The sequence below is a fragment of the Gymnoscopelus braueri genome, assembly GCF_963280865.1.
Source record: "Gymnoscopelus braueri genome assembly, chromosome: 20".
NCBI lineage: Eukaryota > Metazoa > Chordata > Actinopteri > Myctophiformes > Myctophidae > Gymnoscopelus > Gymnoscopelus braueri.
The window spans coordinates 41,975,336-41,993,498 of NC_137622.1; the positions used below are offsets into that span (position 1 = coordinate 41,975,336).

Genomic DNA, 18,163 nt, shown 5'->3' on the forward strand with positions numbered 1-18,163 from the left:
ACTTCCCTGTTCTGTTCCACCCCGGATTTGAACCCCGGTCTCCTACACAAGTGCTGACATTTTAACCTCAGGTCAAACTTTGTGTCAAACCAGAAACAGGATTGTAACAAAGGTCGTGTCCAACCTAGACACAGGATCTAAAAGTCTTGTTATTTTGTATTAACATACTCTACCATACAGATTGTATAAGTTATATTGTATTAACATACTCTACCACACAGATTGTATAAGTTATATTGTATTAACATACTCTACCACACAGATTGTATAAGTTATATTGTATTAACATACTCTACCATACAGATTGTATAAGTTATATTGTATTAACATACTCTACCATACAGATTGTATAAGTTATATTGTATTAACATACTCTACCACACAGATTGTAAGTTATATTGTAATAACATACTCTACCATACAGATTGTAAGTTATATTGTATTAACATACTCTACCATACAGATTGTATAAATTATATTGTATTAACATACTCTACCATACAGATTGTATAAGTTATATTGTATTAACATACTCTACCATACAGATTGTATAAGTTATATTGTATTATCTACCATACAGATTGTATAAGTTATATTGTAATGTATTAACATACTCTACCATACAGATTGTATAAGTTATATTGTATTATTTGGCCTTGTTTCTAAAGTTTAGTTGTTTATTTGGAAGAAACAAACCCAAATAAACAACTACACTTTAGAAACAAGCCTAAAACAACTACAATTTAGAAACAAGCCCACATAAACAACTACACTTTAGAAACAAGCCCAACACTTTAGAAACAAGTCCTAAAAACCTGAAACCCGCAATTATAATCAAACAAGCAACTTTACAGAAAAACAAGCCATCAATAATCCACAACCAGGCCAGTAGAGGGCAGTAATACGCCTTGCGGCGTCCACACTGCAGCCTGCTACGTAACGTACCCAGTGTTGCCAGGTCTGCTTACTATAAGGGACCTTTTTGGGCTTGTTTTTCTGTATTGGTAGTTGCATTTTTCTTTTGGGCTTGTTTCTAAAGTGTAGTTTATTTATTTGGGGTTGTTTCTAAAGTGCAGTTGTTTATTTGGGCTTGTTTCTAAAGTGTAGTTGATTATTTAGGCTTGTTTCTAAAGTGTAGTTGATTATTTAGGCTTGTTTCTTAAGTGTAGTTGATTATTTAGGCTTGCTTCCACATTTTTTAAATTATTGTTTAAACCGGAGATACTCAAATATCTTCATGTCATGGATGGATTGGACCCCTAACCCCCCATCTGACAATGTTTAGTGCCAGGGAGCATAGTCCGTAGGCCTAGGCTACCAGATCTGTGTTAGATCAAAACATATTCCAAATAATCCACATTTTATTTTAAGATGTATTCATTTTTTAAATAGCCGATCTACAAGCTCAGAGATGCGACGCGTTGTGAGCTTGGTAGATAGATAGATAGATAGATAGATAGATAGATAGATAGATAGATAGATAGATAGATAGATAGATAGATAGATAGATAGATAGATAGGCTAGATAGGCTAGATAGATAGATAGGTTTAAAGTGTTTTCATAGACTTGGTTGCTTATTTCTGTCACACAATCTGGCAACACTGCGCTGCTACGTCACACACAAGCGCCGGAAGTGAAGTGAAGTTGTAAACAAAGCCAGCCTGGTGGACTCGGCGCGTAAAAGAAGACTTAAGAGAAGAACGGTTGATTATTAATGATTATTATTATTATTATAAAGAACAGAGACACAGAGAAATGGCTTTAATCAACGATTATTGTCGTTTCTGCAACGACCGCTTGAGGAACGACAGTGGTAAAATCACTCACTCCAAGTTAGTCTTTGAGAAAACGAGTAAAACGGAGTCAAACGGGGAGAAAAACATCTTCGAGAGACTCCGCGCCCTGGGCCTGACTCTGACCAACCGCCTGGACAGATCCTTCCGCTCCTGTGTTAAATGTGACAGCCTGATCAAGAGGTAGGTTCATTCTGTGTTAGATGTGACAGCCTGATCAAGAGGTAGGTTCATTCTGTGTTAAATGTGACAGCCTGATCAAGAGGTAGGTTCATTCTGTGTTAGATGTGACAGCCTGATCAAGAGGTAGGTTCATTCTGTGTTAAATGTGACAGCCTGATCAAGAGGTAGGTTCATTCTGTGTTAAATGTGACAGCCTGATCAAGAGGTAGGTTCATTCTGTGTTAGATGTGACAGCCTGATCAAGAGGTAGGTTCTTTCTGTGTTAGATGTGACAGCCTGATCAAGAGGTAGGTTCATTCTGTGTTAAATGTGACAGCCTGATCAAGAGGTAGGTTCAATCTCTGTTAAATGTGACAGCCTGATCAAGAGGTAGGTTCATTCTGTGTTAAATGTGACAGCCTGATCAAGAGGTAGGTTCATTCTGTGTTAGATGTGACAGCCTGATCAAGAGGTAGGTTCATTCTGTGTTAAATGTGACAGCCTGATCAAGAGGTAGGTTCATTCTGTGTTAAATGTGACAGCCTGATCAAGAGGTAGGTTCTTTCTGTGTTAAATGTGACAGCCTGATCAAGAGGTAGGTTCATTCTGTGTTAAATGTGACAGCCTGATCAAGAGGTAGGTTCTTTCTGTGTTAAATGTGACAGCCTGATCAAGAGGTAGGTTCATTCTGTGTTAAATGTGACAGCCTGATCAAGAGGTAGGTTCATTCTGTGTTAGATGTGACAGCCTGATCAAGAGGTAGGTTCATTCTGTGTTAAATGTGACAGCCTGATCAAGAGGTAGGTTCATTCTGTGTTAAATGTGACAGCCTGATCAAGAGGTAGGTTCAATCTGTGTTAAATGTGACAGCCTGATCAAGAGGTAGGTTCATTCTGTGTTAAATGTGACAGCCTGATCAAGAGGTAGGTTCATTCTGTGTTAAATGTGACAGCCTGATCAAGAGGTAGGTTCATTCTGTGTTAAATGTGACAGCCTGATCAAGAGGTAGGTTCATTCTGTGTTAAATGTGACAGCCTGATCAAGAGGTAGGTTCAATCTCTGTTAAATGTGACAGCCTGATCAAGAGGTAGGTTCATTCTGTGTTAAATGTGACAGCCTGATCAAGAGGTAGGTTCATTCTGTGTTAGATGTGACAGCCTGATCAAGAGGTAGGTTCATTCTGTGTTAAATGTGACAGCCTGATCAAGAGGTAGGTTCATTCTGTGTTAAATGTGACAGCCTGATCAAGAGGTAGGTTCATTCTGTGTTGAATGTGACAGCCTGATCAAGAGGTAGGTTCATTCTGTGTTAAATGTGACAGCCTGATCAAGAGGTAGGTTCATTCTGTGTTGAATGTGACAGCCTGATCAAGAGGTAGGTTCATTCTGTGTTAAATGTGACAGCCTGATCAAGAGGTAGGTTCATTCTGTGTTAAATGTGACAGCCTGATCAAGAAGTAGGTTCATTCTGTGTTAAATGTGACAGCCTGATCAAGAGGTAGGTTCATTCTGTGTTAAATGTGACAGCCTGATCAAGAGGTAGGTTCAATCTGTGTTAAATGTGACAGCCTGATCAAGAGGTAGGTTCATTCTGTGTTAAATGTGACAGCCTGATCAAGATTAGCTGAAGCCCTGGTTCAGAGCGTTAGTGAGTTCCTTCTAACGCCCTGGAAGACCCTTAGTCTGGTTGCTTAAGACCAGATTTTATCTCGGTTTCCAAGCCACTTAGAAGGTCAATCTTGGTGTCAAAATATATGTTTTTGGGGTCAAGGAATTCATTAAAGCTATTGGGAATATCAGCAAGTGACTATTTCTGCCATGATTTGGACATTTGGTTAATTCTGGCAATATATCGCTTTGGATAAAAGCGTCTGCTAAATGACTGCAATGTAATGTATATCTACACAACTTTGTATGCCTCGGCTAGATTATGCACAACATAGAACTCACTGCCTCTCTTCAGATGCCCAACACCAAGACCAAGCAGACAGGGCAGATCTCAATGTGGAAGGATGATGTGGTGGTGGCACACTTCTCCTGATTATATATGTGATTATATATAGCCATGCAACACAGAGAGATGAGCACCTTCTTTAAGCATGAAAACCATCCATGCGCTCCCTCTCTGTCTGACAGAGGGAAACTACGGCTGGGAAATATGTCAGAAGAGGCAAGGTATACGACGGAAGGTGGCTGTGAAAGGACAAGCTGCCGGGGAATTGGTCTGATTTCTTGTGTGACCCTATGAACAAGCAGGAGCTCTTTACTTTATTCTCCGGAAAGATTGCATTAACTGCCTGGCCAGAGGGCAAGCTGGTCTTCATTACATCTGGCATCACAGTGGTCAGCACAGACACCAGCCACTCCATGCTGCCATGTAACCATGAAGAAGCCGACACCAGGATACGGATTCACCTGCTTGATGCCCTGGATCAAGGCTGTTCTACCTGCTTGGTACTCATGTATGTATCCATACAGATGTTGTCGTTATCCTCATCACCAAGTTTCATGCCAAAGTATCTATCTACAGACATCTGGGTCGCTTTTGGCACTGGCAAGACCTACACCTATCTTCATAAATACCATCTGCCATGCTCTGGCCAAAGTTTACAGCACTTCCAATCTTCCACTTTTACACAGGCTGTGACACATAAGCATTCTGCGGGGAAGGGAAGAAGCCAGTATGATTGGCTTGGAATTCATACCCTGTCGTCACCCAGGCCTTAAACTGGTCATGGTCATGGGTTCGATCCCGGGCACCATCAACTCACCATATAAGTAGCACGGCCTGGGTGCAGCAAGTCTTGCAGTAAGTACTGGGAGCTGATGGTAGGTGTGGTACTTTGACTCCACCTCAGCAATCAATCTCTGAGGGGTCTATGCGCATTGTAACAGGGATAAACTCCCGCATCCTACTTACTTACCTTGAGAGTGCTTCGGCCAGAAGAACAAAATGATGGAAGTTTGGAATACATTCCACCAACTCAAGATTCACTGCTGCAGCATGTGACGTGAGTTGTCTACCAGTCTGGGATCTGGGCCTAGTCTGAACTGGCCCAGCAGCCGACACCTAGTCCAGAAGGAGGGGATGGACATTGGATGTCGACAACCAGGTCTGGCTTCCTGTGTGGAGCATTCTACTGGCTTCCTGTGTGGAGCATTCTACCGATGGCGTCAAAAGCCTGCATTAAACTGGCCAAGTGGTTGTGGTGCAAGGTGCTCATGAAAGAAGGCACACTGGAATTGCACACATCTTTGCAGTTGTCCATGTGACAGATCATTTTAATATGTTTTATTCTAGAAAGTGAAGCTAATAATTCACTTTATGCAGGTTATCCAGTTTTCAATGTGTCCTACCACTAACCAAGATTAAAATGATTTAAATATGCATTGCTAGAATGAACATATTTATTTGATCTTGGTACAAACAAAAATCAAGTGATATTCACAATAGCTTAAATGCATTCCTTGACACAGAAAATGTAATTTTGACACCAAGATTAACCTTCTAAGTGGCTTGGAAGCCGAGATATTGGCACTTTTAGTTATTACATGGTGGCCATCTTTGAAATCCAAGATGGCCGCCTTCTGCCATCTTGATGACGTGGCTCCCCATCCAAAATGAAACGTATGGTGATGGAGAGCATGTAGAAAAAATTTGGCGCTTTTGTCAGCCGTGTCCAAAATGTTTTGCTAACAGACCGGACTACCTGGGCTCTGCGCTTGTACAAGGAATTCCACTGCCCTGCCAGGGCTCCCACAGTAGTGAAAATAAACAAAACCATTTTGCTACCCACCGAAACAAAGGCTGTTTTGTGTTGTTGAAAGTCTATTCTCGGAGGTGGGAAGCCTCTCAGCACCCCACCTAGGCTACTCTGTAAAATACACTTTTTGGGCAGAAAATAAAATATGTCCCCGAGACGGAAATTATTTTTATTTACTCCACAGTGCCCTCTACAGATTTGTTTAATGGTAAGTTCAAATCCTCCAGATCTGTAGAGGGCGCAGTGGAGTAAATAAAAATAATTTCCGTCTCACGGACATATTTTATTTTCTGCCCAAAAAGTGTATTTTACAGAGTAGGTGGGGTGCTGAGAGGCTTCCCACCTCCGAGAATAGACTTTCAACAACACAACTCACGAGACAGCCTTTGTCTCGGTGAGTAGCGAAATGGTTTTGTTTATTTTCACTACTGTTGGAGCCCTCGCAGGGCAGTGGAATTCCTTGTACAAGCGCAGTGCCCAGGGTCTTCCAGGGCGTTAGAGGGAACTCACTAACGCTCTGAACCAGGGCTAGATTAGCTGTAGAATACAACTCTCGTAGATGTATTTATGATTCTGACGTTTTCAATCTACGAGAGTTGTAGGGTTGATCCCCCATGGACACAGGGACTTCCAGCATTATAGCCCGTAGACTCTCCAAACATGTCCAAATTGAAGTTCTTACCCCAACGCCCGAAATGTTAACTCTTTCTACGGGGTAGTAGTGCAATGTAATCATCCATATCTTTCAATAAAGCAGTGTTTTAATTCCGTCTGTGGCTGATTCTGCCGGAAGTTCTCAATGGTCGGTAGTGACGGGGCGCATCCGGTGAAACCCGGAACTACACTCAAAGTAAACAAGAAGTAAACGAGGGTGAAAAAATGGCTTTCGGCCACAGATGGGATTAAAACACTTCTTTATTGAAAGATATGGATTATTACATTGCACTACTACCGCGTAGAAAGAGTTAACATTTGGGGCGTTGGGGTAAGCACTTTTCTTTTTCAATTTGTACATGTTTGGAGTGTCTACGGGCTATAGTGCTGAAAGTCCATGTGTCCATGGGGGATCAACCCTACAACACTCGTAGATTGAAAACGTCAGAATCATAAATACGTCTACGAGAGTTGTATTCTACTGCTAGATCAAGAGGTAGGTTCATTCTGCTTGAGGACAGAGTACAGCAACTTGCAATGGGCCTGGTCTACAAGATACACCCAGTGGTGGAAAAAGTACTCAAATTCTTTACTTAAGTAAAAGTATCAATACTACAATACAGAAATACTCTGCTACAAGTAAAAGTCCAGAATTCTAAATTTACTTTATTAAAAGCACAAAAGTATTGGCATCAAAATGTACTTAAAATACCATAAGTAAAAGCACTAAAATGTTTGAAAATAGCAGATCTACAAGCTCACAACGCGTCGCATCGTGAGCTTGTAGAGTCTATGTATAAAATAGGGCTAAAGTGGTTAATGTGTGTTTTATAGTATCATAATTTATATCTGAAAAGTAACTAGTAACTAAAGTTTTAAATAATTGTAGTGGAGTAAAAATACAATATTTGCCTCTGAGATGTAGTGGAGTAGAAGTAAAACTATTGGAAATTGGACATACTCAAGTAAAGTACAAATACCTCAAAATTCTACTTGAGTACAGTACTTAAGTAAATGTACTTAGTTACTTTCCACCACTGGATACACCTCAACATTGGGATACCCATGTACCTGTCAAAATACTTCAAAAACGTAAATGAAGTCCACGATCGCAACACCAGAGGCAGCTCCGCTGATCATGTCCAACCCAGATTTGGCACAAACAAGGGAATGAACTCGTTCTCATGCTATGCAGCAAAAATGTAGAATGCCCCTACCTAAAGGAGTAAAGGAGTGTAAAACCCTACTCACTTTCAAAAGTGCCCTAAAAAAAACTTCAGGAGGCTGCAATTCCAAACTGGCCCCTGTCAAAGTCTTAACCTACCCCCCCCCCCCCCCTGAACTGTTTATTGTACATATTTCTTGTTTTTCATACCAGTAACCTGTAAGCTGATTGTATGACGTTCTGCATAGTAGTGTATATCTGTCTGTCTCTTAAATGTCATCATGTGAGTGCGTGGGGATCTCATTTTAAATAAGCCAAGTGCTTTTATGAGCGATCCAGTTTAGAGGACCTTGTATTGTGAACTGCACTTCCATGTACTGTTTCCATGTCTTTTCTAAATAAAGTATTCAATCAATCAATCAGGTTAGAGGGCGCTCTGCCGGCCTTCAGGAGATGGGAAGAGGACGAGAAGAGGTCCGGTTACACCGGTCCGGTTACACCGGCTGCTGCTGGATTCCAGCCCGCAGCGTCGGTTTCGGCCGCCTCGGGATCATCGCCATCATCATCATCGTCATCGTCTAGCCATGGTTTGAGTCTTTTATTCTTTATTCCCAGGGGTCTTCACAGTGGGTGGAAAGTAACTGATTACATGCACTCAAGTACTGTATATACATTTTTTTTGTTTAATATTTTTATTAGGGAAAATTGTAAGTGCATGGTTACAGAGGTACATTTGTATTCCCTTTTGTTTTTGCTTTTTCCCCCTTTATCTCTGTGTACATATAATGGTGAGAAACAAAACATTTGCATGGTATGAGGGTTTTAAACCTACTATATTAAGCACAGTAAAACAGAACAAAATGAGTAAGTGTAACAATTTAAAAAAATAATAATAATAATTATTTAATAATTATGGGGCTTGTTTTCATAGACCTGGTTGCTTATTTCTCTCGCAGAATCTTCCAACACCGGTTCGAATCCAGCAGCGGCGGCGGCTGCCTCGGCATCGCCACCATCTAGCCATGGTTCATCGTCTGAATGTTCGGCTAAAAAGGCCCGAGTGATGCCATCCAAAACGCAGAGGACTTTAAAAAGAATATGTCCAAAGCCGCCAAGTCCTGCTTCTACCACATCAACCTCCACACGGCCAAGTATCACTGAGGTAAGATTGTTTTAACCCATGAACCCTTTAAGACCGGGAACGCATCTGTGTCATTTTAGATTGTTTTTGGCCTATTCAAAAATAGCAGATATACAAGCTCACAGCGTGGCACTTTTCAAAAAATCGTGAAAATGTGTGCAAATCTTATGTTTTTTAAAGCAAACATTTTTAACTCAAATCACATTTTCATGATTTAAAGCCAAAGTGTAAAATAATGCTTTTTAGTTCAAATAAAAAAAATGACACAGATGCATTCCAGGTCTTAATGGGTTAAAGTGGCATTAAACAATGAAACTCCTATACTTCATAATGAATAATGTACTCGGGTGCCCTATAGAGTGATTATTAGCATGTGTAGGCTAACGGGTACTTCAAAGTTCACATTTAAGCTTGTGATTCAGGGGTAGGCAACCTTAGGCAGAATAGGCACGGGTGCCAACATTGGCACAGGGGAGGCTAATCACTGGCACACTGGAGAGAGAGGACTTTTGGTTTAAAATAAAAAAAATCTATATAAAAAAAATGAATGTAGTCAATTAAATGAAGTCCCCTCACATCTGTATGCAAATGACATGCTGCACATAATTCTACATTCATTCAAACTCTCAACTCTGACAGGGGAGGGAGTCTGGGAGATAGGTGGGTTATCATTACTATGTCCTGAAAATATTTCAAAAGAAGAAGAAATGTGTATGGACAATCACAATCTGGTGGAAATATTTAATTTCGATGTTGGTCATCAGATTATTGGCTTAGGAATGGAACAAAAATAAAACAAATATCCATGAATTCAAGTCTCCATGGGGCGACTAATCAATAGGAAAAAATTTTATCCATTTAATGTCATCTATCTATTCAGCCCAGTAACTATGATTTGACCTTTGGTTTTCAGTAGTCTAAAGGCTGTAGAGTATAATACATTGTTTGCGCTAAATGTAACATGTACATTGAACATGATGCTGAAACTACCCTATTTTAAATTTGTCAGAGGACAGAAAATAAATACGGTGGTAGTGCACTGTTTTTCTTGACAATAATTTGGCGATGAGCGCCCTCTTGTGGACATAAACGATGCTGACCTGTTTTTAAAACACATGCAGTCATTTTCATGTCAAATCTTGTTTTGTTTCTTTTGCACTGGCAGATTCGTCTGGTTTCCGGGCTAGGTTTCACTGAGGTGAGTAGCCTATCTAAAAGATGTTGTAGCCCAATGCTAATTATATTTTCATTTTGCATCTCGTATGTTTTTTTATTAGTTTATATATTCACGGTGTAGGCTAAATTATGCGTCTGCTTTTGCACATTGTTGACAATGCTGCTAATAAGATATATGTCTTTAAGAGCTTTATCATAAATACTGCTCTACCTATCTTTATTTCATATCTCATCCAGTATTATTACATTTATTATTATTATTATTTTTAATTTATTTACTATTATCTTGTGTTATATTGTTATGTTACTGTTCTGCGGAACAGGTTCCCAAGAACATTTCACTACTTGCACTTGTATACTATAAGTCAGCATGCAACCAAGTGTAAAATCCAATCCAAGCCATTAAGACGCCATCAAGGCACCGGCAAAATACATTTTAGTCGACTAAATCAACTGTACATTTAGTCGACCATAATCTTAAAATATTAAGACAGCTAAAACTAGACAAAAATTAAAACATTTCAGATGATTAAAATATGACTAAAACTAAACTAAATTTTGTTCAAAAGACTATGACTAAAACTAAATCAAAGTTTGCTCTCAAAATCAACACTGCACTATGCAGCCTCAGTGTTGTCAGCACACTGGCTTTTAGGATAAGGGTCTGTGTTGTAGCAAATCATAATGACAATAATTGTGATGTTTTGATTTCACGTTGCGTGTAGCCCCAGGAACCAGCCTCTGTTGAACCGATGCAAGCCACCGGGTTGGAACCAGACATCAAGTCGCACAGTCTTGGTATGTGCTTGGTTTTATTATTTAATTTGATTTATTATCTTTATTCTTTTAACGCTTTCCGTATTTTACCCACTTTCTTGCTAATCCCACACTTAACTGCTTACTTTAGCTTTAGCTGTGTTAGCGTTATGTCTCCACACCGGCTCATCCGTGAGGCATCGTTCCTAGTCATATTATTGTTCTACTGTGCTGCAATCATTGTGTTATGCCTAGTGTTGTTTACATTCAATTGCTTATGCTTAGGTGAAGGTTCTGAGATTGATTCAGACGTCTCTTTCTGTCTGTCTGTCTGACATAGAAGATGTGTATCTTCTATCTTGTAGCCTTGCAACATAACTCCACTAGTACCTTTGTAAAAGACGACAGAGGTTTATTTACTCCAAAGTAATTATTGAAGTCTTTATTCTATTCCTTATCTCCAGACCAGTCTGTTGAGTCCAGCCTGCAGGTGAAGATGAGTTCTCAGTCTGTTGAGTCCAGCCTGCAGGTGAAGATGAGTTCTCCAGTGCCTGCCAGGACCATTTCTATTAATCAGGAACTTTTTGAAATTGTTGAAATTGAAGACCACCTGGATCTTAGTAAGTTTCATGCTTTCTTTCCTTTTTGTCTCATCATCTTATCAACCTTTCAGTAATATATCATAATATCTAGCTATCATTTGAAAGATATCACTCACAATCCTGTTAGACGTTGTTTTATTGTGCTTTTTTGCATCTCATTGCCACTTTCTAAAGCATCTTTTGTGTAAACTGGGGACCCCCCAAAACAATCATATTTGAACAGGGGACCTCCCACCCTGAGAAGCACTTGGAATATAGGAGTTGAGGCATTTATTTTGTTTGACTCTGTTCCACAGATCATAGATATATATAAACACTAGATGACTCACCCGCGCTGCTGGCCAATGGAGTACGACGTTGCCACATGGCGGCCATCTTGCGACAGTCAGCTCGCTCATTCATAACATTATGTCTACGGTACATGTACTATTGAAATAACCATAGCGTGTAAATTTTCATCCGATTTTCAAACGGTTTGGTGTGTTGTAAACACCAAAGATGTAGTTATGATACTGCATATTTAACACATTGGGTGCCAGAGGTTTGTTAAAATATTATACTTTGAGTGCCAGGATTTATTTTAAATTTTGAACCTTTTTCAAGTAGTCACAAAATATTTTCAGTGATCACCGTCCTCACGGTGATCCCCTCATTACACACATACAGGTCTCGTACAATCGGGGGGAAAAAATTTAAAACATTCTGTAATCCGTTCCATAGTTGCAGCCAGTTGAAAATAGTTAAATTAACATTGTAAAAAAAAAAAGTACACAGGAGCCGAGATACAGGTTTTTGAAGTCATAAGTTAACCAGGAGGTGGATTGGAGTCTAAATCTTGTAGGAGTGATATTTCCTGTTGCTGTGAAGGAAAACCGTATATATACGGTTTTGGCACTCAACGTTAGTATGGCCAAAACCGTATATATACGGTTTTGGCACCCAATGTGTTAATGTTATTTTCATATAAAATCCATGATTATAATTATAAGTATGCAATATCATAACTACATCTTTTGGTGTTTACAACACACCAAAACGTTTGAAAATCGGAGGAAAATTGAGCACGCTATGGTTATTTCAATAGTACATGCACCATAGACATAATGTTATGAATGACTGTCGCAAGATGGCCGCGGTTGAGCTACGCTTGCGTAGCTCAACCGCAACTAGGGTGACCACCCGTCCCGAAATTCGCGGGACAGTCCCGAAATTGGACCCTCTGTCCCGCGTCCCGCACAAGCAGGGCAATGTCCCGAAAATCAAAGTTATGGAAAAAAAAAAAAAAAAAGATTTTTATTTTATAAAAAAAAAAAAAAATCATTACATTTTTAAGTTAACTTGCAATACCCTCTTATATCTAATCCTAACCCTAAAACCAAAGTAAAGAAACCAAAAACTGGAAAAAAAACGAACCCAATCCGCCCAGAACCGCGAAAAAAACGAACCCAATCCGCCCAGAACCGCAAAAAAATTTCGCGCGCGCGCTTCGCGCGCGCGCGTGAGTGGTCCGCATGCACGCGCGCTGCGCGCGCGTGCATGCGTCCCGCGATGTCCCGCGAAACGGGTTAATCTGTCCCTCAATGGACCTGTCTGGAGGTGGTCACCCTAACCGCAACCGCTCAACGCTTGCGACGCCCCCTTGAGCCATCTAGCCTTTCTTATATATATCTATGCCACAGATAACATATTGTGAAAATAGCAGATCTACGAGCTCGGTTTTTTTTTTTAAATAGCCGATCTATAAGCTCACAACGCCTTGCTTGTAGATCGGCTACAAAAAAAAATAGTACCTCTGTCTTATATTATTTGACAATTTGGCCAATGTTTTTATATTATAATTTGTCGATAAGTTTTGATGCAGTAATGGTATTTTTTCTTTTCTTTCTTGAGGTATTAAAAATATCTTAAAAGTCCTTAAATTGTGACTTCACTGTCATCTGGGGACCCCCCTGATTCATATATATATCTTGTAAGGATCGGGCATTCGTGGAATGAGCAACACAGCTAAACGTGTAGGTAGCGCCCCCCAAAAATTTGCCAAAATCCCCCAATATGCTTCTGCTGGTAATCGCTCTTGTTATGAGCGGCCTGCGGGCAGGTGTGTGACTGGCACAGGTGTGTGACTGGCACAGACAGGTGTGTGACTGGCACAGGTGTGTGACTGGCACAGACAGGTGTGTGACTGGCACAGGTGTGTGACTGGTAGTACCTGAGCAGGGGTTCAGCAACTTTGTTGAGTTTGTGTTGACGCTCCAAGCAGCAACACTGCCCCCATGGAAAGATGTCACGTTTGTCCCTTCAGGACACCAAATAATGCTGCCACTCTGCATAACAGAACACCAGCTTCCACTTGCCTTATTGCATGGGCCTTATCCTGAAGGGACAAACGTGACATCTTTCCATGGGGGCAGTGTTACTGCTTGGAGCATCAACACAAACTCAACAGAGTTGCAGAACCCATGTTCAGGTGCCAGTCACACACCTGTGCCAGTCACACACCTCTCAGCAGGTGTGGGCTGACAGGTCGCTCAAAACTAGAGTGATTATCAACAGAAGCATATTGGGGGATTTTGGGGGCGCTACCCACACATTTAGCTGTGTTGCTCATTCCACGAATGCCCGATTCTTACAAGCTGTAAAGGTGACTAATCAACGCTAAACATATATATAAAACACAATACCAATTGGTATTATTGAAGGGGAGCAATAATCGACCGAAGTTAAGTTTCTGAACTTTTTGTGGGCATTTTATATGTAGGTAGGTAGGTAGGTAGGTAGATGGAGATATTCTTTTAAGGTATTTCAAATGCCTTCTAAACCAGTAGTTTGTTAACCTGGCAACACTGGCAGGATCTTGCAGGCCAGTGCTGCCAGCTCTAAGGCATTAGCACAACAATGTGCACCTCGGCCGACAGTTTGTGCTGAACTAAATGCCAACTTTTGCCAACAGACTGCCAGTCTGTTGTGTTCTGAAGTAGTCTGTTTGGTGGAGCGTCACCTTAACACATTGAGTGCCAAAAACGGTTATGACCGTTTTTGGGGGAAAAAAATAAAAAAATTAATAAAACAAATATTTTATTTTATTTATTTATTTTCTTCACAGCACCAGGAGATATCATTTTTCGAAGATTTAGACTCCAATCCACTTCCTGGTTAACTTCAAAAGCCTGTATCTCGGCTCTTGTGTACTTTCTTTCTAAAATATGTATTTTTGACTATTTTCAACTGGCTGCAACTATGGAGCGGATTACCTAATGTTTTTAATTTTTTTCCCCCGATTGTACGAGACCTCTATGTGTGTAATGAGGGGATCACCTTGAGGACGGTGATCACTGAAAATATTTTGTGACTACTTGAAAAAGGTTAAAAAATGGTTAAAAATCCAGGCACCGACTGTACCCTGTTTTAGAAATGGAGCATTTGTTTACAGTGGTAAGTTCTCCTGACGACCACATGTACAAAAGAGTAAAACACTGCATGGAAAAAATTCTATGTTCAAACATTTAATGGTTTTGTATCTCTTTTTTGCCTAGATGTCCCGCACCGTCCCGTGTCTAAAGAGGAGGTTGCACCTGAATTGCAGGAGAGAAGCCCCAGTTCGGTACAGGAGGAACCAGAACCTCCACAGAACAAAGAGGAACGGCAGGAGAGAAGCCCCAGTCTGGTCCAGGAGGAGGAACCAGAACCTCCACAGAACAAAGGGGAACGGCAGGAGAGAAGACCCAGTCCGGTCCAGGAGGAACCAGAACCTCCACAGAACAAAGGGGAACGGGGAAAGCTACTCCAGGGACCAGATGGGCCAATGGTGACATTACTCGCAGACAAGAGAGAAGATGCCGACGAGAAGAAAAGCTTCACTTGTACAGTTTGTAACAGAGTGTTTAATGCAAGGGGAAATCTGAGGAAGCACGCGATCATTCACACAGGGAAATACCCCTTTACTTGTACAGTCTGTGGCAAAGGCTGTGTAGACAGGAGTGGACTAAAAACACACATGATGACTCATACAGGGGAAAAACCCTTCACTTGTACGGTGTGTGGCAAAGGCTGCATAGCTAGGAATAGACTAACGACGCACATGATGACTCATACGGGCGTGAAGCCCTTCACCTTTATCTGTGAGATTTGTGGGAAAGGTTTTTTTACAAAGGGATTCCTGGACCGACACACGAGGGCTCACACAGGGGAGAATCCCTTTACCTGTAAAGTGTGCGGCAGAGGGTTTCAGGTGAGCGGCGCGCTCAAATCGCACGTGAGGATCCACACGGGAGAGAAGCCCTTTCAGTGCACCGTGTGCAATAAGAGGTTCCCCAAAAAACTCAACCTGAAGCTGCACATGATGATCCACACGGGGGACTACACCTTCCACTGCACCGTGTGCAACCAGGGCTGTTGTCAGTGGAGCGACCTGAAGAAGCACATGATGATTCACACGGGGGAGAAGTCCCTGCCCTGTGCCGTGTGCAAAAAAAGATTTAGTAAACAGTCTTACCTGAAGAGGCACATGATCATTCATACTGGTGGGGCTGAGCTTTTAGGGGAAGGCTGATGCACACCTCAAAGGGGGGGTTGGTGACGGGTGCGTTAGGGCTCGGTATCGCCTAGCCCTGGTCCAGAGCGTTAGTGTGTTCTCTCTAACGCCCTGCCAGGCGCTGGGCTCTGCGCTTGTACAAGGAAAAGGAAAAATCTGGTCAGGTCAATACAAAAATTCCATTGACCAGATCTGTAGTTGCACTGTGGAGCAACCAAAAACATTTATTCCTTCCGGTGAAATATTTTCTTTTCTGGACAAAAAGTGTATTTTACAGAGAAGGTGGGGTGCTGAGAGGCTTCCCACCTCCGAGAACAGACTTTCAACAACACAAAACAGCCTTTGTTTAGGTGTGTAGCGAAATGGTTTTGTTTATTTTCACTACTGTTGGAGCCCTCGCAGGGCAGTGGAATTCCTTGTACAAGCGCAGAGCCCAGTGCCTGGCAGGGCGTTAGAGAGAACTCACTAATGCTCTGGACCAGGGCTAGGTATCGCCTACAACCTCACGATCGATACGTACCACGATACAGAGGCCACGATGCGATATGTAGATTTTGAACAATAACCGTGTGTCCTACTAAATTTACTTTTGCAGAGTCCTAGACCACCGATTGCTGATGTTTTGACCAATATATTGCCAGAAAAAGTTTCCAAATCCATTTGAAAAACCTTGTTGATAACATTTAAACAACAAGCAAGGAAATAAATACAAAGAAAATTTGATATGCGTGGAATGCAAAAGATTGAATCATGTATATCGTCACTGTTGGGCAGAAACTGATGTAGGTGTGTGTTCAGTAACGTTAAGGTGCATGTGTTCATAACATCTGTACTTCACAACCTATGTCTTAATAAAACACAGGGACTATCGTCCTATTTTGTAAATTATTTCTTCATCAGTATAATTACTACTTGTTTGTATACATCCTTTGGGGCATTGGTTCTCAAAGTGGGGTCCGGGGACCCCCGGGGTCCAGGGGGTCCCGAGCTAAATTAGTCAAAGCGTCCCAATCATTTTAACCCCTTTAACCATATTTTATACTTTGGCTATTCAAAAATAGCAGATATACAAGCTCATAGCTCGTGCCGTGTGCAAATCTTTGAATATATATATATATTAATTTTTTTTAAGCGATCATTTGTAACTAAAATCTTTGCTTCTGGGGGTCCCTGGAACAAAACATTTTGAGATGTGGGTCTGCGGCTAAATACATGTAATTGTGGGGGTCCTTGACATGAAAAGATTTGAGAACCACTTCTTTGGGGGTTGAATTCTAGTATTTTATACAGTGGAGAGTTTTACATGGGATAATAGCTGTCAATGCCTTTATTTCTGTCATGAATCAGGAGGTAACTGATAAATATCCTTTTTGAGTTTGGGACAACCAAACTCCTACACACAGCTTTGTGGAATGATTGGAATCTGGGCGTGCACTCCTCAAAGGCTATATAGGTGGGCGTGGCTATGGTGAAAAAGGGGCCGGTTTGGTAAAGAATGGTCTGTGTGTGGGAAAAAGGGGGCGGGTTTGCTAAAAAAGGGTCCGGAACGCGTTGTCATTGGTTGGCCGTCCACCGATTGGTTCTGATATTGCCCTGACAACCAACAACAACCAATCAAACCCATGTCTGTCCCTTCGGGCTGTAGAATCTTGTGTGTGTGTTTGTGTTTGCGCGCGCGCGCGCGCGTCCTGCGGCAAGTTTTGGTTTGTTTGACAATGGATATACTATTGATCTTACGACGATCGTCTGTCACGACCGTCATGGATGAACTTCAACCTGGTGTTTTCACTTTCTCCATTTACGGCCCTACATCTACATAAACGTTCAGATTTCAAATATAAAGTACTTACCTCATGGCCACGGACGTTATAATTATGTACGGTTCCTCAACAGTATCCGTTCATTCCGGCCATTTCTTCATACAGTTACAATGTATCAGAGTGCAATGCACCTCCCAGGGTCACTTAGTTGAAAGCATGGAGAAAATTCGGAGAAAGAGGCCACTGATCGAATTAGAATGCTTTTCATTGAACAATACGGAAGACACGGGTACTTCTGACGGCCCTTATATAATTGTAACATCCATGGCCATGGGGTAAGCACTTTATATTTGAAACCTGAACGTTTATGTAGATGTACGGGTTGTAATGGAGAAAGTGCAAAAACCAGGTTGAAGTTCAGCCATGACGCTGGTGACGGACGATGCGATCGTGTTGCCACAGTATGTGATGTGTTGCTTTTTTTCTGTATAGTTATTGCTTTGACAAGGTGTCACCTGAACTACTACAGTACTAGGCTAATGTTAACCTGGCTAGTTATAGTGTTCTGTGCACACTACAGTAGGTCTATGTACATTATGTGAAGGCCTGTTATGTGCGCAGTAGGCCTACCTTTTTTTATTTGACAACTTCAGTTACTT

General features: G+C 41.3%; 2 protein-coding genes across 3 annotated transcripts in view; one reads left to right on the forward strand and one right to left on the reverse strand.

Moving 5' to 3' along the window:
* Positions 1-18,163, reverse strand: part of gpr174 (G protein-coupled receptor 174) — a 99,678-nt gene that overhangs the window by 13,950 nt on the left and 67,565 nt on the right. The window lies entirely within an intron of this gene.
* Positions 1,672-16,811, forward strand: LOC308075975 (uncharacterized protein). 2 transcript variants are annotated; one of them, XM_080416023.1, is made up of 8 exons: positions 1,672-1,977; positions 7,962-8,125; positions 8,495-8,700; positions 9,845-9,877; positions 10,581-10,653; positions 11,076-11,231; positions 14,747-15,807; positions 16,233-16,811. In XM_080416023.1, the coding sequence occupies exons 1-7, from the start codon at positions 1,757-1,759 to the stop codon at positions 15,760-15,762; spliced, it is 1,869 nt and encodes a 622-aa protein (XP_080272149.1). In that variant the 5' UTR covers positions 1,672-1,756; the 3' UTR covers positions 15,763-15,807; positions 16,233-16,811. The 2 variants fall into 2 exon arrangements, with proteins under 2 accessions (XP_080272149.1, XP_080272148.1); XM_080416022.1 differs by having other exon boundaries at positions 14,747-16,811.